Raw genomic sequence first — 15,813 nt, forward strand, 5'->3', positions numbered from 1 at the left:
CTCAAGTGATTTCACCCTAAAAACACACACTATTTTTCTTCCCCGTCCTAAGTAAACCTTCCTACAATTTTTCTTTTCATAAGCAATTTGCAAGGACTCCCCTGGTGGTCCAGTGGTTAGGAATCTGCCTTCCGGAGCACAGGACATAGGTTTGATCCCTGGTCTGGGAACTAAGATCCCACATGCATGCACAGGGTGGCTAAGCCTGTGCACCACAACCAGAGAGAAGTTTGCATGCCACTGTGAAGATTCAATGTGCCGAAACTAAGATCCAGCACAGCCAAATGTTCCTTTCTTGAAAAAAAAAAAAAAAGAAACTTACAAATGCACAAAAAGGGACTTAAAAGAAAAAAAACAAACCCCTCTGGTCCACTGAGGTGTCTAAAAATAGTGAACATAGAAAATAAAATTCTTAAGAAGCTTTCATAACACTACTGAAGTAAACATTCATATATATTTTCAAAAAATCCTGCCCAATTCTCAGCTCTCCCTAAGAACTAGTATCTTATTCTATTAATATGTCAGAAGACAATACTGCCATTAAGGCAGACCAAAGGGTCCTTTCTTTCCAATCAGAAAGTAGTCCCTTATCTGAAAGCAAAAGCTGACAGCTCTTCAGAGAGGGGGTTTCTAACCTCACTCCAACAGAAGCCTGCTTCACAGTTCACCTGGCCTGCCCCCAGAGCATTCTGCTGAACCCATCTCTTTAACTTGGCTCATTTTTCACCTCTACACATAACTTGACCACTTTCCTTCCTCTACACGCTTAACTCTGAATCATCAACATTATCAAATCCACCACCAAAGGCTACATATAATAAGCAAATCGATTTGTTCAAGACAATGTTAGCTCTGTATGTGACATAGAAAAAGAAATACAAATCACTTCTTCCATGTTTTAGTTAAAATATAAACACACCAATGAAACACCAAAAATCAAATATTTCAACCTACATTCTGCTTAGGCTTCTGTGTGAGGAATGGTTCTGTATCACTTACATGTAAGTTCAATGTTTTCACGAGAACTTTTACACAACAGTTATGTAAAACATAAAACTGGCAAAGCTGACATGGAACAAGGAATGATCTCAGATCAATGGGAAACCAGCTGATTTAGCCCCACACTGTTGGGGGCTAAGGGAGGTAGTAAATGTGTTTCATGAGAACTTATGTTATCTTCCGACAGCATACAAACATTTATATGGCCTCAAAAATCTACAGTTACACCCTAGTCAGATTATTTAGCAATTATCTTTTTATTTTTTTTATAACTCCCAAACGTGTAGCTGAAGACTACACTAAAACACAGGACAAGCTGAGGAGAAAGGGGGCTGTGGGTAGGGGCCTCCAGAGTGCTACGCCAAGTCGCTTCAATCGTGTCAGACTCCTTGCGCCCCTTTGGACTGTAGCCCACCTGGCTCCTCTGTCCATGGGATTCTCCAGGCAAGATTACTGCAGCGGGTTGCCACGTCCTCCTCCTGGGGATATTCCCAACCCAGAGTGCTAGCAATGTTCTATTTCTTGTTCTGAATGGTGGTTACTTGGAAGTTTCAAGTAACTTCAAGTAAAGTGTAAACAACAAGTTTCAAGTAAAGTGGACATATACTTTAGGTACTTTTCTAAATACGCCAAATAAGGAGGAAGAACACCTAAGAATATTGCCCAATGTGGTGGCTTTTAGATACTTCAGGCAGTCATGATTCAAACTGTTGAGAGTCAGAGCTTCAGACTACATCATAACTTAAAGTCACTTTGGGACAAGTCCGTGAGAGCAAAAACGCTTTGCTGTAACATCAGAAACAGAGGGCTCAAAAAGCTCTTCAAAGGTCTAGGCTAACCCCGTCATCTTGAAGGACAGGACACTGAAGTCCAGGTAAGTTAAGGATTCCCTCAAAGGCTCCCCGGTCAGACCTACTGCCATGTCTACATAAACCACAACTGTAATTCTAAAACAGTATGCGGTGGTTACCAGTAAACAGAGCTTGAGCAAAGGAGAACGAAAAATTGGCATGTCCACACATACACACACACGTACTCCCCAAACTTTCACGGGGAAGGGAGAGCAGCACTCCCCCTTACAAAATCCTAACACTGCAGGAAAGAGGGAGAAGGAAAGGGCTCTGAGGAAACCATTCCCCCCCAGTCTTGGACTGTGGTTGTTTCAGAGTCCTTTCTGCCAGGGGCACTCTGTACCCTGGCACTAACAGCCAGCATCTACTACCTGCTTGTTTACAGACCACAAAGCTGGGGAGAGTTTTTAAGACTGTCCTGCCCTTGCTGGATTCTGGACCCTTTTCGAATTAAAACTCTCAAGGACCCAAAGCTTTTTCCACAATCTTCCCTCTTTTCTAACTGCCTCCAAGGCCTGGAGTCAGGCTGCCTACGAATAACCCCAGAGGCAAAAATCGCCCCACCCGACCCACAACCGCAGTTAGTGCACGGATTGCAAACTGCAGATAGCGTTTAAGCTACTCTCTTACACACGCCGGGGCGGTAAGGACCACCCCACACACCGTATTACAGATCCCACCCCGGGCTTTCTTTCCAAGTCCAGTCCGCGCCTCCTTCCGCTCTCTTCTGTCAGACCACGAAATAAAACAAGCCTCTCTCGGCTTAACCTAAGCGAATAAACGTGCGAGACGATTACTTAAGCATAATTCAAACGCCGACCGAGGCCTTTTGTTTCTCCTAAATCAAAAAGGCCAAGAAATGTCTTTCGGTGGGGGATTCCTGGCCTTGCGAACCGGGTTAGCCTCATTAAACAACAGACCTCCCTCCGCGTTTGATAAAAAATGGCCCTGGGAAGCCGCTTAATTGCTTTTTGTGGCGGAAAGTAGAACTAATAATGGTTTAAAAAAAAACTTTAAGAAGCAGCCGACTGGGTAGTTGTAAAGCGGAGCGTGGGGCGGGGGAGCTCCACTTAAAGCCCAGTGGGGCAGAAGTTCGGCCTGGGGGCTGGAACCCGCCGAGGAGGGCGATTGGGCAGCCAGCCGACCCAGCTTTAAGCATGACGGGGCTCCAGCTCACAGGTCGGCGCCCCTCGTGTCACAAGTCCGTGAAGCCTTTTTTTGTTTATTTGCTTCCCGCCCCGGGCTTCTCGGTGAGGCAGAGTCGGCCTCGGGCCTAGGCTGCTGCCCTGGAAATGGAGTTGTGGTGGGGCGAGTCAGAGAGACAGCGGGCCTGCGGCTTCTCGAGCCGCCACTTGCCGCCCGCCCCACCTCCGGTTTCGGGGTGCCGGGCCCGAGGCCTGGCCGAACCCTCCCCCCACCCCACGCGGGGCCCCGAGGCCTCAGGCCCCGCCCACGTGGCGAGCGGCCCGGATCTCGGGGCCCGACAGCCGCCACACAATGGAGGCCAAGGCAGGCCCCCGCGCGCCCCCGCCGCCTCCAGCCCCCCGCGCGCCGGGGGCGCCGGAAGGTTCCAGAGCCGGCCTGCTCGGTGGGGGGAGGGGAAGGAGCGGGGGGCGAGGGGGACGCCGGCCATCGAGCTTCTCAGACCGCGGCAGGTACCTCACACCCTTCTCGGGAAAGCCCACTCAGTCGTCCCTGCCATCCCCAAAGACGAGCGGCCCCTAATCTGGGCGTCCCTGCCGTCGCCGGTGCGACCGCAGTCCCACCACACTCACCCGTGGACGCCATTTTCTCTCCTTCCTTCTCGTTCTCTCAACGTCCGTCTCCCTCTCGCTGGTCCTCTAGACGCCGCAGTGCGCAGGCGCGAGACCCGCAACCTCGGGCGCTACCATCGGGCCCCCGCCACGGGGGTGGGGGAAGGAGGAATGAGCCACCGCTTCTCGTCCTTCGCTCCCGCCTCTCTAGTCCTAATTCTCTCTAAAGAGCCCCGGATGTGATGAGCGGACCAAAATAACACCGCAGAGGCGGGCGCGGCGGGTGAGCGGATCTCGGTGACGAGTCGGCGTGATTCTTTGGTCGACGCCAGGTCGTTCGGGGAATGGTTACGCCCGCTGGTTCTAGGGACCGTCTCTGAAGAGACTACCTTGGAGGGAAACGGAGGCCGGCGGGAACTCTAGGGGGAAGGGACCCGGGCCTTGAACAACTGCTGACTAATCGGCGGGCGGTGGAGGGGCTGGTGGCGTGCCGACCGGTCGGCCGGGGTCACGCGCTGGAGGGCGAGCAGAATGGGCTCGGAGCGCTCGGGCCTCGGCGGGAAGCTCGAGTACCGACTGCCAGCCGAGGGCCCCACTCGGCCTTCGGGGGGCGGGGGGCGCGCTCCGCAGTGAGTACCCCGGACACGTGGCCCGGCCCGCGGGGGAGGGAGCCGACACCGGTGGGCTGGATGGGAGGCCCTGAACGTAGCGCCCGGCCCGAGAGCCACCCCCCACACACACAGTAACGGTCGAGGTTGCGAAGACTCTTTTAATCACCCCTCATCCAACACTCTTTGTTTTTACAGAAGGGGAAACTGAGGCCCAAGGAATTTGCGTACTTCTCCTAAAGTCACAAAGCTGAGTCTCACCCACACCCGGGAGCCCCCTCCCAACTGTCCATGACCCGGAAGAATCATCCCCGTCCCTAGCTTTCCATTCTGTCCTTCCGGTTTCCCGGAGAGGTAGGCGGGGTCTCAGGGCGTACAGCTCCGTTTTATAGATGAAGAGACTGAGATCTGCAGCGTTCAGATCCCGGTTCAGTTTGTTCAAGGGCAAGTCTCTTACTCTTGTTAAAGTACCCCGGGGGGAGTGGGGTGATGGTGAGGATGCAGGAGGATAGCAGTGCCGCAAGGCTGACACCAGCCTGACTTCTTGGACTCAACCCCATCTCCCTAGGCTGATGCCCAGGTCCAGCAAAGGGCAGGGCACATTCAAATCCTTGAGCGGGACCTGGAACAAAGCTAGTGTCTTTCTTTTCAATGAACACACACAAAGCACGAGCTATGTGCTAGGAGCACCCTGGGAAACTTGTCCGTGAGTGAGAGGAGCATCTCTCCTCCCCTAGTTCAGACCACCTGCCTAGAAAACTGGCCAAGCGGTACTCATTAGATAGGGTAGGCTCCATGATGGTGGGGGCGAGGGGCGCTTTGAGCTGGGCTTCAAAGAATGAGTAGGAGTTTGCTGTTGGAGAGATGGAGCAAAAGACATTGCAGGCAGAGGAGTTTTCTATATTTTTTCTGCAAGAGAGTGGCAGGTGGGTTTTGAAGCCAAGGATGCCCCTGACAAGGGAGCAGATGAGGCGGACCTCTTATCTCTGGGATTTCCCTTCCTGTCCTGTGACATCGGCTCGATTGGAGTCCTGAGACATGCTAGGGTACCAGAGTGAGAGGATTCCAGCAGGGCATAGAAGACAGGCCGGGTGTGAGGAGGGAGAACACCGGAGGGAAAGCCTTACTTCGTGCGCAGGGGACTGGCACGATTGAGGGCAGCTGGGCTGGAGCAGCTGCTTCCATGTTGAGGCTTCCCCCTTGGTGGGGACGGCCAGGGTGGCTACCATTTACCCAGCAGGAGTTGTGGGCCTGCCTAGTCCATTCCTTTTTCGTATCCTACAAGGAATAAATTTTCTTAATCCCCAATTTACTGATGAGGAAGGAGAGGCTCTAAACTTGCTCAGAGAGGAGTAGACAACAGGAAGCAGTGGAGTGGATACTGGTCTCTTCCTGTGAAAGTGAGGGGGTAGGGCCAGAGAGGGTGTGATCAGGGCTCGAGGAGGGGGATGTCTCTGTCCGATGTCACTGTGTGGACTCTGGCTGCCCCTCCTCCAGCCCTTCGGCTCCACCTGCTCCCTAATCTGCCTGCCCTTTAGCTGGGCTCGCCCCCTGGGTCAAGGGCAGCTGAGGCCACCTGGAGATCTTAAGTCAGTGGAGGGGAGTGGGAGGAAGGTGGCTGGTCTGTAGCCAGAGGGAATAGGGAGGCAGAAGATGGCCTTCAATTTGCCCCGGTGGGGCTGCACAAATCCCCTCAAAATTGGGGAGTCTGGTGTCCCAGTTCAACTTCCCATTCCAACTTCCCATTCCCTGTGCTTCCCACTCCAGGCTCCTTTTCAGGGCCCATCAGGGCCTGACCTCTTCACATTCTCACACATAGACAGGTGGGATAGCGAAATGGCTAAGCACATGGCTAGGCTCTGAGCTCTTCTATGGCCAAGTTGCTGCACCGACCTCTCCAGCCTCAGTTTCTACTTCTGTAAAATGGTGCTATTGCTATGGTAGCTGAAAGGAGGTCAGATAAAAGCTGCAATAATAACTATTGTTATTGTTTTCCTTTACCCCTAGCACACAGTCCCACGGCCACCTTTGAGCACCTTCAGCCAAGTTATGCATGCCAGAGGCCCCCCTGGCCTGCCGACCCCGGCGCTACCTCTCGCTTCCTCTGTCCTGATGCTGCTAATGAGCGCCCTGTGGCTGCTGGGGGCCGGCCCCAGCCTCGTCCTGGCCCCAGAGCTGCTGCTGGACCTTAGGCAGGGTGAGGGCCGGCCACGTGGGCCTTGGAGGCAGGAGATTTGCTGTAGGGCCTGAGACCAGTTGGCAGGAGCACCTACATCCTGCAGCGGTCAGGCAGGGGTCAGACCCAGTGCCCCGGGGAAGGTCTGCCTCGGCTGGGAGCATGCCCAGCTCAACCACAGCCGAGGAGGGAGGCGAGGGGGCCAGCACAGGGTTGGAAGCCTGTGAGTAGGAATTCTTTCAGATGGCTCCCCTGTCTGGTAGCTTTCCCTTAAACTAAGGCTTTCAGCTAAGCCCAAAATGGGGAGGAGGAGCTAGGGGTTTGAGGACTGGCGGGGGCTGAGCACCTATTTCCCAAGAATTTGAAGAACTCAAATGATGCTCACAGAAGTGAAGTGACTTACCTATGGTTGGTTGCTCTTAAGAAGACTGATTGTTGGGTCTGGCTTGTTCTACTTAAAGCAGCAGGGGTGCGGGTAGCCATAGCGTTTGGAAGCCCTTGGTCCCCTCCACCAGGGGTGAAAGTGCTGGCTGTGGGCAGGCTCTGGCTCCCCAGAAGGGGAGGCTGGCTTGGTGGACGGCTCCGGCACACCTGGGCCAGACTCGGGGGCCTCAGCCCCTAACCTGGCACATAAGCCCCTTCTCTCCCCCAGTGCACCGGCTGCTCACACATGCCCTGGGCCACACGGCCCTCCCCAGCCTGCTGCTCAGCCTGCTGCTCCTGCCCACGCTGGGCTGGCAACAGGAGCACCACCTGGGCACGCTGCGGTTCCTGCATGCCTCCAGCCTGCTCGCGCTGGCCTCTGGGCTGCTGGCCCTACTGCTGGCAGGCCTCGGGGTGTCCAGTGCAGCCGGGGGCTGCGGGTACATGCCCGTCCACTTGGCCATGCTGGCGGGGCAGGGTTCTCACCCTCGACGGCCCCGGGGGGCCCTGCCACCGTGGCTTCTGCCGTGGCTGCTGCTCGCCCTGACACCACTCCTGAGCTCCGAGCCGCCCTTCCTGCAACTCTTCTGCGGCCTCCTCGCTGGCCTGGCCTGTATCCTTTACCTGGGCCCAGGGCTGCTGTGGACGTGCGGGTTCCGTGGCTGGGCCCCCAGGGTACCAGGGAAGGAACTGGCACGAGGAGTCAGGCCCCCCTCACTCACACGCATCCCAGGGGCATCTCTGAGTCTCCTCTCTCCGGCTCTGGGCTGGGGACTGGGGGCTCGTGGCCACGTAGAGGTGCCAACTACAGTTTAAAGGAGAGCCTGGGAAGTGAGGGGCCCTGGGAGGCGCCTAGTCTAGACATCCCAGTGGGGATGGCAGCTATACTGAAGCCATGCAGGATGCGGGGTCCCGATGAGGAGAGGTGGAAGAGAGCACGGGCCTGCAGACAGTGCAGAGGGAGAAAGGACCAGGGTGAAAGGGAGCCTGGGGCTCTCCTGGCCCCAGAAGGGGGATGGCCTGGTGCAGGTGTGTTAAACGCAGGCTTAATGCCTTTTGGGGCAACACTGCAGAGGGAACGGTGGGTGCAGGCTGGCCCCCAGGGTTGTTTAGGACTGGGGATGCCCGGCCGGATCCTGGAGAGGGGAGCGTGTTGCCCTCGCTGTGACAGTGCGCAGGAGTGGGCCTGGTGTCACAGGCCTGAGTGGGCCCACAGGGCTTGGGGGATGGTGGGTGGGGGGCAGCCGAATCGAGGTGAGACAGGTTTAAAGATGAGGCACGCCACTACCTCTTGCTGGCTGGGTAGCTATGGGCAGGTCCCTTTTCCTCTCTGAGCCTCCGCGCTGACGAGGGTGATGACACCTCTCTGGCAGGGCCACAGTGAGGAGACAGGAGGGAATGCCCGTCACACACTTGGCATGGGGCCCGGCATGTGGCGTGGGCTCCCCCCAGCTGCATGTGGTTTTCCTTGACCGGCCGCCCTGCCCTGGGCAGACAGACGCGGCTGGGGCCTTCCGGTGGCTGACGCTCTCGGAGCGGCGGCTGCAGGCACTGCAGGAGGGTGTCCTGTGCAGGGCCCTGGCGGGGTGCTGGCCGCTCCGGCTCCTCCCCGCCCCAGGCGGCCCAGCTGAGCTGCCCGTCGCCCATCCTGCCAGAGCAAGGTGAGGGTGATGCCGAGGACACCAGCCCCGGTGGTGGCAGCCGCGCCGGTGGCTGGCAGTCAGCCTTCTTCTGCTTCTGCCCCTCCAGGCCCCCCACCCCTGGACCTCCCCACATGGCCTCCCCTAGCCTCTGGCCCCTCAGTGAAGGCTCAGCCCCGATCCCACCAGGCCTGAGGCCTGTGCAGCCGCTCTGGGAGGGCTCCTCAGAGGCTGGACTGGCCTGGTCTGGGCCCAGCTTCCCCCCGGGGACCCCGCTGTGGGCAGCCCTGGACGAGCAGATGCTGCAGGAGGGAATCGAGGCCTCGCTGCTTGAGGGCCAAGCCCAGGGCCCTGAGAGCCCACTCTGGCTGCCTAAGTCCTCCGTCTCTTCTCTGCGGTAAGGTGGGGTGTGTGTGGGGGTGCCCTGTTGGGGGGGGCTGGAGGTGGCCCTGACCCTCCTTCCCTGTCCCCTCCCCTGCCGCAGGCTGCAGCAGCTGGAGCGCATGGGCTTCCCCACAGAGCAGGCGGTGGTGGCCCTGGCAGCCACGGGCCGTGTGGAGGGGGCCGTTGCACTGCTGGTCGGCGGGGAGGTGGGCACCGAGGCGCTGGTGACTCAGGGGAGGGGTGGGCCCGCCCACCCTGAGGGTCCTGGACCCCCCTAGCACAGGCAGGCCCTCAGGTGAGAAGAGGCCCGGCCTGTGAGGGGGACATTGGGGCCCCAGCCCTGTCTGCTGAGAGTCAGGAGGGGGTTTGGGGTGGCCCCCAGCACCCTGCCCCGGTACTGTTCAGAATAAAACCCAGTTCACTTTTCAGCCTGGATCTCGTGGGGCAGTGCTTGTCTGACTCTTAGGTTGGCATCAGGGGGTTGAATGAATGAGCGGTGAACAAACGGCCGACTGCAGGAGAGCAGTGCTCTTGCTGGACGCCTGGCCAGGGGTGGGGATGGCCTGAGCCTCTTCTCTGCCCCCCTACCTTGTCCCCCAGCTACCCAGGTGATGGCCAGGGAGCCCTGACCCCACTGCCCTCAGGGGGACGGCAAAGGCCACTGAGGAGAGCTGCTGGCCTGCCCGGCCGCCCCGTCTAAGTGCACTTGGAGACCAGGCCGGCGGGCAGTCAGGCGGGGGCCTTTATTGGCTGATACACATCTACCTGCTGGGGCTGTCACAAGCGGTTGTGGAAGCAGGGGGCCCCCTCCCCCAGGCCATGGAGGGACTGAGGGTTCAGGGGCAGAACTGACACAAGGAGCCCTGAACATCCAGTCAGATCAGGTAGCTTGACCTCAGGGTCAGGAAACCAGCACCAGAAAACGAGGAGGGGTACGGATGGGCCCCCTAGGTTTGGCTGGGGAGCCGGGAGGCAAGACTGCCTGCCCTGGTCATCCTTGGGCATGTGGAGGGCTGGGCAGTTGATGAGATGACAGAAGTTCCAAACCTGCCGCCCCCTGCAGACCTGCATCACCCCATTTCACAGAGGGAAACTGAGGCCCAGGGCCCTGAGCAAGGCCTCACCTCTCACCTGGGCCACGCCTCCCTCTCAGGCCCCAGTCCCTGCTCAGCCTCCTAGGAGGCAGACGTGCACAGGGTGCCAGGACCAAGACCCCCACCCAAAGGCCTAGGTGGTGGAAGGGACCCTGAGGATATTAATAAATACGGGCGGGCAGACCCCAGAGGCAGCTGGGAAGGGAAGCCTGGCTGGCCCTCCCCAAGGGGCCACCACCACCCTCAGTCTCTCTCGTCTCGGCTCCTGGGGGCCACGATCCGGTAGCTGGCTGTGTGTCCTCCCCTCTTGCCCCGCAGGAGGCTGGGGGTGCCTGTGCCGGCGAGGCTTGCCCCCGACCCCTCTGGTTCTGCCGGAGGGAAGAAGAGAGGGAGGGACGGAGAGAGGCCAGGTTAGTGAGGTCTGTGTGAGGCACCCACCTCCCCTTGGCCCTCTGGGGGTGGGGCTCTGTCGTCTGGAAGCAGAGCTGTGGGAAAGAAGGGGGTCTGCAAAGCTGGTTAGTGCCCCTCCCCCTGGGAGTTACTAGCCCCTAACCCAACTAGAGCACTCAGGGCCTCTACTTGATTTTCTGAGACAGGTGGGGATAAACCCACCATGTTTCTGAAATGCTTCGTATGTAGTGGATGCTCCATGAGAAAGTACAGCTCTTTTTCTTCATTAACGTATTTTGGATGTGGAAGTGTGCCCTGAATCATTCTCATTTCATAGCTGGGTAAACTAAGGCCAGGCATCACTCTTTCTCTCTCCTTGGGTTATACCACCCAAGTGGGGAAGGGTTTAGGAAGGCCAGGCTCTGCCACTGACCTAATGTGTAGCTTTGGACCTCTGTCAGGGTCTCAGTTGTCTCACCTCTAAAACCCGGGGGATGGTCCAGATACCGAGGCCCTGGGCAACTCCAGTAATTATTGAAGTCAGTTCCAATTTGGCTATGGTGACATATGCCCCAACCTGCAAATTAGCTGGCCTCCAAAAGTAAAAGTGAATAATTGGCGTTCTTCTCACCTGGAAAACTCCTACTCATCCTTCAGAACCCAGATCAGGACCTACCTCCTCCAGGAAGCCTTCTGTCACTATCACCTCAGTCCTTCTCAAATGAGGAGTTAGGCAGGTTGGAAGGATAGGCTGTCTTTCCAGAGGGAGAGCCCCAGGATGGAGGACTTGGCTGAGCCTCCAAAACCCTGTTCACAGGACCAACACTTCTAGTTGAGCATCAGCTTCCCACTGAAGGGAAAGCGGCTACACCTTCATAATTATAACTGTCTAGTGTCCTGACCCTGTGTCCCATGAACCTCTGGGCTGAGATTTGGGGCTGCAATCACAATCAGGGGACATTTCATGCCCCAAACTAGGGAGCACAGGAGGAGGGTAGCCCAAAGCTCAGGTTCCAACATCAGCTCAGGCCAAGTCCTGGCCCCACCATATTCCAGTCATGTGGCCTTGAGCAAGTCCCAGAACCTCTAAGCCCCTTCTGGAATGTGGGGGTGACACTCCTGTAGTCACACTCCTGTAAAGTGTTTAAGGTGGCCAGGAGTGGAAAGTGGTTTTCACAGTAAATATTGGATTATGATAGTCACAAGGTTGGTGTGTTTTCAACTCCTGCAGGTCGGGTCACTGTGAGTCAGTCATGAGATGCTGTTCTGACATGACCAAATTCAGGGCCTTGGTTTTCCCTGGGCCCCCCTCAGTGCCTAGCAGAGCAGAGGGGTCGGTGAACCTCTGCTGTTGGAGCCCAAAGAGCTGGAGCTTTAGGCCAGACCTAGGGGACCCCGGGGCCTCACAACTCTCCCTGTGTCACTGGGGAAGTCACACAAGCCTTCTGAACCTGTGTTTCTTCCTCTGTGAGGTGGGCATGGTACTGCCCACCTAGAAAGCATGTTACAAGGACTGGAGATGATGGATATAAGTTCCCCGGCCCAGGTGACCCGGGTGTGTGACAGCTGTTAACTATTATCATTATCGATCACAGTCTAAACATGAGCCCATGTGGGTCTTCTGTTAGCACCTGCTGTGCATGATGGAACAGTGGGGGGTTCCATCTCCTCTGCTCCCCTCCTCCTGCACCCCCTTTCCAGACCACACCAAGTGGACATGGGCCCTGCCAGGTGCCTGGCACTTCATCCCTGGGCTGCTGAAGGAGGGGCGGGGCACAGAGTCAAGGCCACAGTGTGTCCCTTCTGGCTCCTGTCCCAGTCCTTCTGAGGTGGGGGATGGAGGGGCACCTGACGAAGAGCTGAGAGCCTGGGATTTGGTCCTTGGTCCTTCCTCTGGGAGAAGAGAAGGTCTGGGAGATGGTTGGAGAAGTTTCTAGAACTTGGGGAAGCCATGTGGTGTGGCGGGAGGAGCTCTGGAAGCAGACCCCGCACACCTTCCCACCCCTGGAGGGCGGGGCTCTGTGGGGGCTGCCCTCCCCGCTCCTCCTGGCACACTCGGAACCTTCCATGACTAATGCAAGGATCCCATCTTGCGGGAAGGCTTCCCCTCACACACATCCTTTGGTGCACCTGTTCCCCACACCCCTCATCTCTGCAGATGCTGAAGACCCCCTGCCACCAAGGCAGATACCCTGAGATCGGCCTCAGCACCTGCCCAGATCCAACACGCAGCTGGTGTGCCCTACATTTTTGCCAAATGAAGGAGATGGCTCTGACCTCTGCTCTCCTTCCTGCTGGGGGCCTCAGTTTCCCCATTTGTAGAACAGACATGAGGTTACATGTGATGTCTGAGGCTATGTGCACTGAAGCGTTGAGAGATGGGGCAGCTGGGAGAAGAGTGGCTGTTGGGGCCTCTTCGCAGGTAGGAGAGGGTTAGCCCCAAGGGCAGTCAATCCTTGCCTCTCCCCAGGGCCGCCACAGGCTCCAGTTTAACTTGGGCAGACCTCCTCAGCCGCACTGTGTCAGCCAGGTGGGGCTAACCTCTTTTCATGCCTACATTCAAGGACCTTCTCAAACAGGGCCCTGCCAGATCTTCTAGCCTCAGCTCTCATCCCTCAGCAAACTCAGAGAACAATCCCTCTGGGTCTCTCTGGTCTCTTGGCTTTTGGCCATGCTATTCCTCTTGCTTGTTCACTTGCTCCCGCTCCTTGCCTTTCAAGTCTCCACTTAGATGCCTCCTTCAGGAAGCCCTCCCGAGATGCCCTCTGCCACGCCCCAGCCTGTATCAGAAGCATTTCTGTGCTTTCCTGGTTGCCAGAACTCACTCCACTGTGGTATTCCTCACCCTAGGTTTAACACCCAGTTCCAAGGCTCCCTTCCCCCCCACCCCCGCAGCAGCACCCTAAGCTTCACAAGAGCAGGACTGTATCTGTCTTATCTGTTGGAACCTGTCCGGTGAGGTACCTGGCACAGAGCAGGTGCTCCATCACTCAGGAACTAGTTACCATAACCTTTTCTGTGCCAGACACCGTCTGCTGGCCGGATGGAAGGGCTGAAGAGGGGGTGGTGGCTGCTAGTCTGAATCCAGTGTTGGGAGATGCCGTCTGTGTCCCCAGGCCCTTCCCAGGCCCTTCCTGGCAGGGGCTGCCCCGGCCTGCCCGCCCTGCCGTTACCTGGCCAGATGATGGCTTCCAGCAGGGTGACCCGCCTGGCCAGGAGCTCCAGCTGAGCCTGCTGCTGCAGGAAGCTCTGTAAGCTAGGAGCCTGATGGGAGATGGAGAAGAGCAGACGGTGCGAGTCTGGCCTCCGGGGGCAGGAGGGGAGGGGCAGGAGCCTGGGCTCGAGTCTCTGTCAGGATCTTGGTCTCTCCTTCTAAGTGGGGACGGGGCTCACTTGGCTCCTTAAGTGACCAGACGGGTGGAGAACTGGTGGATGAATGCCTGGGGGAGGGTCTCTCAGCCCACTCACGGGGCACCCCGGGACCAGGAGGGCCTCCTTAGTGAGCACCTCTGGGGTCAGAGCTGGAGGGTGGTACATAACCCAGAATCCCCTGGGACCCGAGCCTGGCTGTGTCTCCCACAGTCCCCTGCCCTGCTAGAGTCTAGCCCTGTGACCTACTGGCTCGTGGACTTGCACACTGGCTCTGCCTGGAGTCTGGATCCATTGCCCATAATCCTCCTGGTGGCCTGAGTTCTGACGTTATTACCCATAATCCCCTGTACTGTTGCAGTCTGGCTCTGTTACCCACAATCCTCTGCTGCCCTGGAGTTTGGCTCTGTTGCCCATAATTCCCTTCAGACTCAAAATCTGTCAGCTCTGGCACCCCTGCAGGCCTGGAAACCACATTACCCACAGTTTCCGGAGCCCCAGGTCTGACCACAGGGGTGGGGGCCCGGGTTTCTGGAGCTCCCCTCTTCCCCTCTGGACTCGTGGGACCAGTCATCAAGGGATGGGTGGTCTTGACCTTTCACGTCCCCACCTGGAGAAGGTCAGGTACCTTCTCCAGCCTCTTGACTGGGCCCAGGCAGCTCCACCCTGGAGGGCCTGGGGAAGGCTGGTGGGCGGGGGCTGGGCTGTCTGTCCGTCTGTCTGTCTCTACTCACCATAGAGCCCAATCATTGTTTCCAAGATTAAAACCCTCTCAGCTAAAATCTTCAAAGCCTCGCGTAGTTGGTGCAACCCCTCCCCCTGTGGAGGAAAGAGACAGATGCAGCCGTGAAGGGGGCAGGGGAGGGGGGCCCTGCAAAGCTTGTTGGAGGCCCATGCCCCACCCTGGACATGCACCCGCAGCCCCTCACCACCTGCCACAGCCCAGGGCCCACGAACAGCCGGAAAAAGACTTGGAGAAGACAGGAGGGGAACAAGGCAGGCAGAAGCAACTCCCTTGGTAGGATCCCACCCAGCTGTCTGCTCTCTGCCCACAGCCCTGCACATCTTCACTGCACTGGGGGCAGGGGAGGCCAGTCTGCAGGGGCAGCCCTGCTGTCCTGGGGCCTGCCATGAGGCTGCCCCAGAGCCCCAGCCGCTCTTCCATCTCTGCTGCCTGAGACCAGCTGTTCTCACAACATCCGCAGGATTCCTGCCACATCCCTGGGCCACTTCCACTCTTGTTTACTTAGCAGTCTTTGAACTGACTCAGTTTTGCCTTCAATACTGTGTGTGTCTCAGCTAATTAACTCCACTAGTGGGATCAGGCTACTTTCCAATCGTCTTCCCACTCACGTCCAGATGAACATATCAGAGTAAAATCAGAAGATGTCTGAGTGGCATCACTGTTAGGTAGCTAGGCTTAAAATGCTGGCAAGGCTGAAGTCCAGGCCCAGGTGCCCCCTCCCCAGTCCTTTTGGGCCCCTTCCTCCCAAGGGCTCTGACGGCTCCAGGTCCATATGCTGCAAGTGTGGGAGCCCAGCCCCGCCCTCTTGTCTCAGCTGAGTCTCCAATACCCCTCAAACCCCTCCCCTGGACCTCCCTGCTCCTGGGTCTCCTGTCTCAAGCGATGCTGGCGCTGCCCAGGGCTCTGGTCAGGGACTGCCAGCTGGCCTTCACCTTCCCTTCTTCCCAGTGTCTGTCCGTCTGTCCTTCCCTCCACCTAGCATAAGGCCCATGGTCTTGTCAGAACTCCACACTCCCTCACCCCTTCCTCTTTCCTAGTCCAGACCAAAGGTACTTCTGGGATGTAGAGATCTTAATTCTGACTGAGCACCAGGATAGCAAGGAGAACTATTCCAGCCCTGACACATCTGGGAGTCTCTCTTGAGTCCTTTACTTAGTGCAGATTAAATGAAGGGATGAGGTATAATATGCATCTTGGTACAATCGCTACCTTCAAGGTAGCTCTTCCCACAAAAACATCTAACAAGAGTCCTCGCAATGTGTCTGTTCCAAGCGAGCCCGCTGTGGCCATGCTAGGACTGACCCTTATGATCTGGCTGTCCTGTCCACATCACATGCATGGGACTACTCTCAGGCCACTGACTGGCCATGGAGCCTGGGG

The 15,813-nt window shown here is 57.3% G+C and overlaps 3 protein-coding genes across 26 annotated transcripts in view; 1 reads left to right on the plus strand and 2 right to left on the minus strand.

Annotated features, from left to right (window-relative positions):
- The window catches only part of EWSR1 (EWS RNA binding protein 1), a 26,585-nt gene extending 22,925 nt beyond the window's left edge, over positions 1-3,660 (minus strand). For all 3 annotated transcript variants that reach the window (XM_081542785.1, XM_081542787.1, XM_081542784.1), the window contains exon 1: positions 3,626-3,660. In XM_081542785.1, coding sequence (XP_081398911.1) covers positions 3,626-3,638 — 13 coding nt within the window. In that variant the 5' untranslated portion in view covers positions 3,639-3,660. The remainder of the gene's footprint in view (positions 1-3,625) is intronic.
- On the plus strand, positions 3,307-9,263 carry RHBDD3 (rhomboid domain containing 3). Of its 10 annotated transcripts, none has more exons than XM_081542810.1 (8): positions 3,307-3,505; positions 3,834-3,936; positions 4,411-4,566; positions 6,220-6,409; positions 7,041-7,424; positions 8,310-8,472; positions 8,561-8,848; positions 8,936-9,263. In XM_081542810.1, exons 4-8 carry the CDS (start codon positions 6,262-6,264, stop codon positions 9,111-9,113), a joined length of 1,161 nt encoding a protein of 386 aa, XP_081398936.1. In that variant the 5' UTR covers positions 3,307-3,505; positions 3,834-3,936; positions 4,411-4,566; positions 6,220-6,261; the 3' UTR covers positions 9,114-9,263. The 10 variants fall into 10 exon arrangements, with proteins under 10 accessions (XP_081398936.1, XP_081398941.1, XP_081398937.1 ...); XM_081542815.1 differs by having other exon boundaries at positions 3,834-3,887; XM_081542811.1 differs by lacking the exon at positions 4,411-4,566.
- A 296-nt stretch (positions 9,264-9,559) lies between these two features.
- The window catches only part of EMID1 (EMI domain containing 1), a 54,554-nt gene continuing 48,300 nt past the window's right edge, over positions 9,560-15,813 (minus strand). For 7 of the 13 annotated variants that reach the window (XM_081542826.1, XM_081542822.1, XM_081542821.1 and 4 more), the window contains 2 exons: positions 14,423-14,507; positions 9,560-10,297 (listed from right to left, as the gene is read on the minus strand). In XM_081542826.1, coding sequence (XP_081398952.1) covers positions 10,173-10,297; positions 14,423-14,507 — 210 coding nt within the window. In that variant the 3' untranslated portion in view covers positions 9,560-10,172. Of the gene's footprint in view, positions 10,298-10,370; positions 13,584-14,422; positions 14,508-15,813 lie in introns of those variants that run through there. The other 6 variants (XM_081542820.1, XM_081542817.1, XR_014069019.1 and 3 more) reach the window with 5 other exon arrangements.

Source organism: Giraffa tippelskirchi, chromosome 11, assembly GCF_054371585.1.
Source record: "Giraffa tippelskirchi isolate mGirTip1 chromosome 11, T2T-mGirTip1v1.2.pri, whole genome shotgun sequence".
In the NCBI taxonomy this organism is placed as follows: domain Eukaryota; kingdom Metazoa; phylum Chordata; class Mammalia; order Artiodactyla; family Giraffidae; genus Giraffa; species Giraffa tippelskirchi.

Excerpts from the sequence above, each read along its gene's own strand:
- RHBDD3 (XM_081542810.1), top strand. The coding sequence starts at position 6,262 with ATGCATGCCAGAGGCCCCCCTGGCCTGCCGACCCCGGCGCTACCTCTC. Across the intron at positions 7,425-8,309 it reads CCTCCTCGCTGGCCTGGCCT|ACGCGGCTGGGGCCTTCCGG; the intron begins GTATCCTTTACC and ends CTGGGCAGACAG. Across the intron at positions 8,473-8,560 it reads GCCCATCCTGCCAGAGCAAG|GCCCCCCACCCCTGGACCTC; the intron begins GTGAGGGTGATG and ends CTGCCCCTCCAG.